This window comes from Etheostoma cragini, chromosome 1, assembly GCF_013103735.1.
Source record: "Etheostoma cragini isolate CJK2018 chromosome 1, CSU_Ecrag_1.0, whole genome shotgun sequence".
Classification (NCBI taxonomy): domain Eukaryota; kingdom Metazoa; phylum Chordata; class Actinopteri; order Perciformes; family Percidae; genus Etheostoma; species Etheostoma cragini.
In genome coordinates, this window is record NC_048407.1 from 32673598 (window position 1) to 32674821 (window position 1224).

Sequence of the window (1224 nt, forward strand, 5' to 3'; positions counted from 1 at the left end):
CTCTCTCCATTATTCCCATTATCTCATCATCTCATCACTGTCTCTCCATTATTTCCATTATCTCATCATCTCATCATTATCTCTCCATTATTCCCATTATCTCATCATTCTCTCTCCATTATTCCCTCTATCTCATCATCTCATCATTATCTCTCCATTATTCACGTTATTTCCATCATCTCATCATTATCTCTCCATTATTCCCATTATCTCATTATTATCTCTCCATTATTTCCATTATCTCATCATTCTCTCTCCATTATTCCCATTATTTCTATTATCTCGTCATTATTCCCATTATCTCTTCATTATCTCTCCATTATTTCCATTATCTCATTATTATTCCCATTATCGGGTCATTATATTTCCATTATTTCGATTATCTCATCATTATTTTTCCATTATTACCATTATTTCCATTATCTCATCATTATCCCTCCATTATTTCCATCCTCTCATCATTATCTCATAATAGGTTTCAAAACAGAGTCCTGACGTTACGTGGTCTGATCTTAACTACCAAGCAAAATAATTCATAATTTTGGCTTATTTTTTTAAACCAAAAAAAAAGGTATAATGTCATATAAATTAAATGTAAACACAAGTTTGGCAAAAACGTTTTAAAAAGTGTCAAAAGCGTAGAAAATATGCCCAAATGTTGACAAAAACAAGGGTTAATTGTTAACTCCAAAGCGCCGTCAAATGTAAAAAATCTAACTTCTGCAACCGTGACATCTTGTCAGAAAACAGACTACAAAAAAAAGAAAGACTACAAACATGTCCCTGAAGGGAGGAGTTCAAATCTGGAGTTTATGAACCAAGTTCTGTGTGTTGTAGTTTATTTCACAAATCTAATAATTCATATTTTTGGGCAGTTGAATGTTATATGACCCTCTTTTTAATGCATCAGGGTCATTCAGGTTGGATCCGGTTTGGTTTCGTTACAACTGGAAAACACCCGAAAAAGATTCTGCATTTTAAATGATTTTGTTCGAGATGAAGCCATGCTGAGAAACAAATCAGTCGTCATGATGTTAAACCTGGTTTTAGTCAGATGTTAAAGGTCAGAAACAAGAGCAGAGAACTCACGAAGATGAAGAAGTTGAAGAGGAACATGAGGTACTTCATACAGCTGAGGCAGTCCCCCTCCATGGCCGAGCCTCGAGCTGGAACCTCCCCCTGCACACACACACACACACACACACACACACAGAAACACACACA

General features: G+C 35.4%; 1 protein-coding gene across 1 annotated transcript in view; it reads left to right on the forward strand.

The window, feature by feature from the left end:
• The first annotated feature begins 1093 nt into the window (after positions 1-1093).
• Positions 1094-1224, forward strand: part of LOC117954879 (tetraspanin-18-like) — a 9204-nt gene continuing 9073 nt past the window's right edge. Inside the window, exon 1 of the mRNA XM_034889017.1 lies at positions 1094-1119. Within this exon, the coding sequence (XP_034744908.1) occupies positions 1094-1119 (26 nt within the window). The remainder of the gene's footprint in view (positions 1120-1224) is intronic.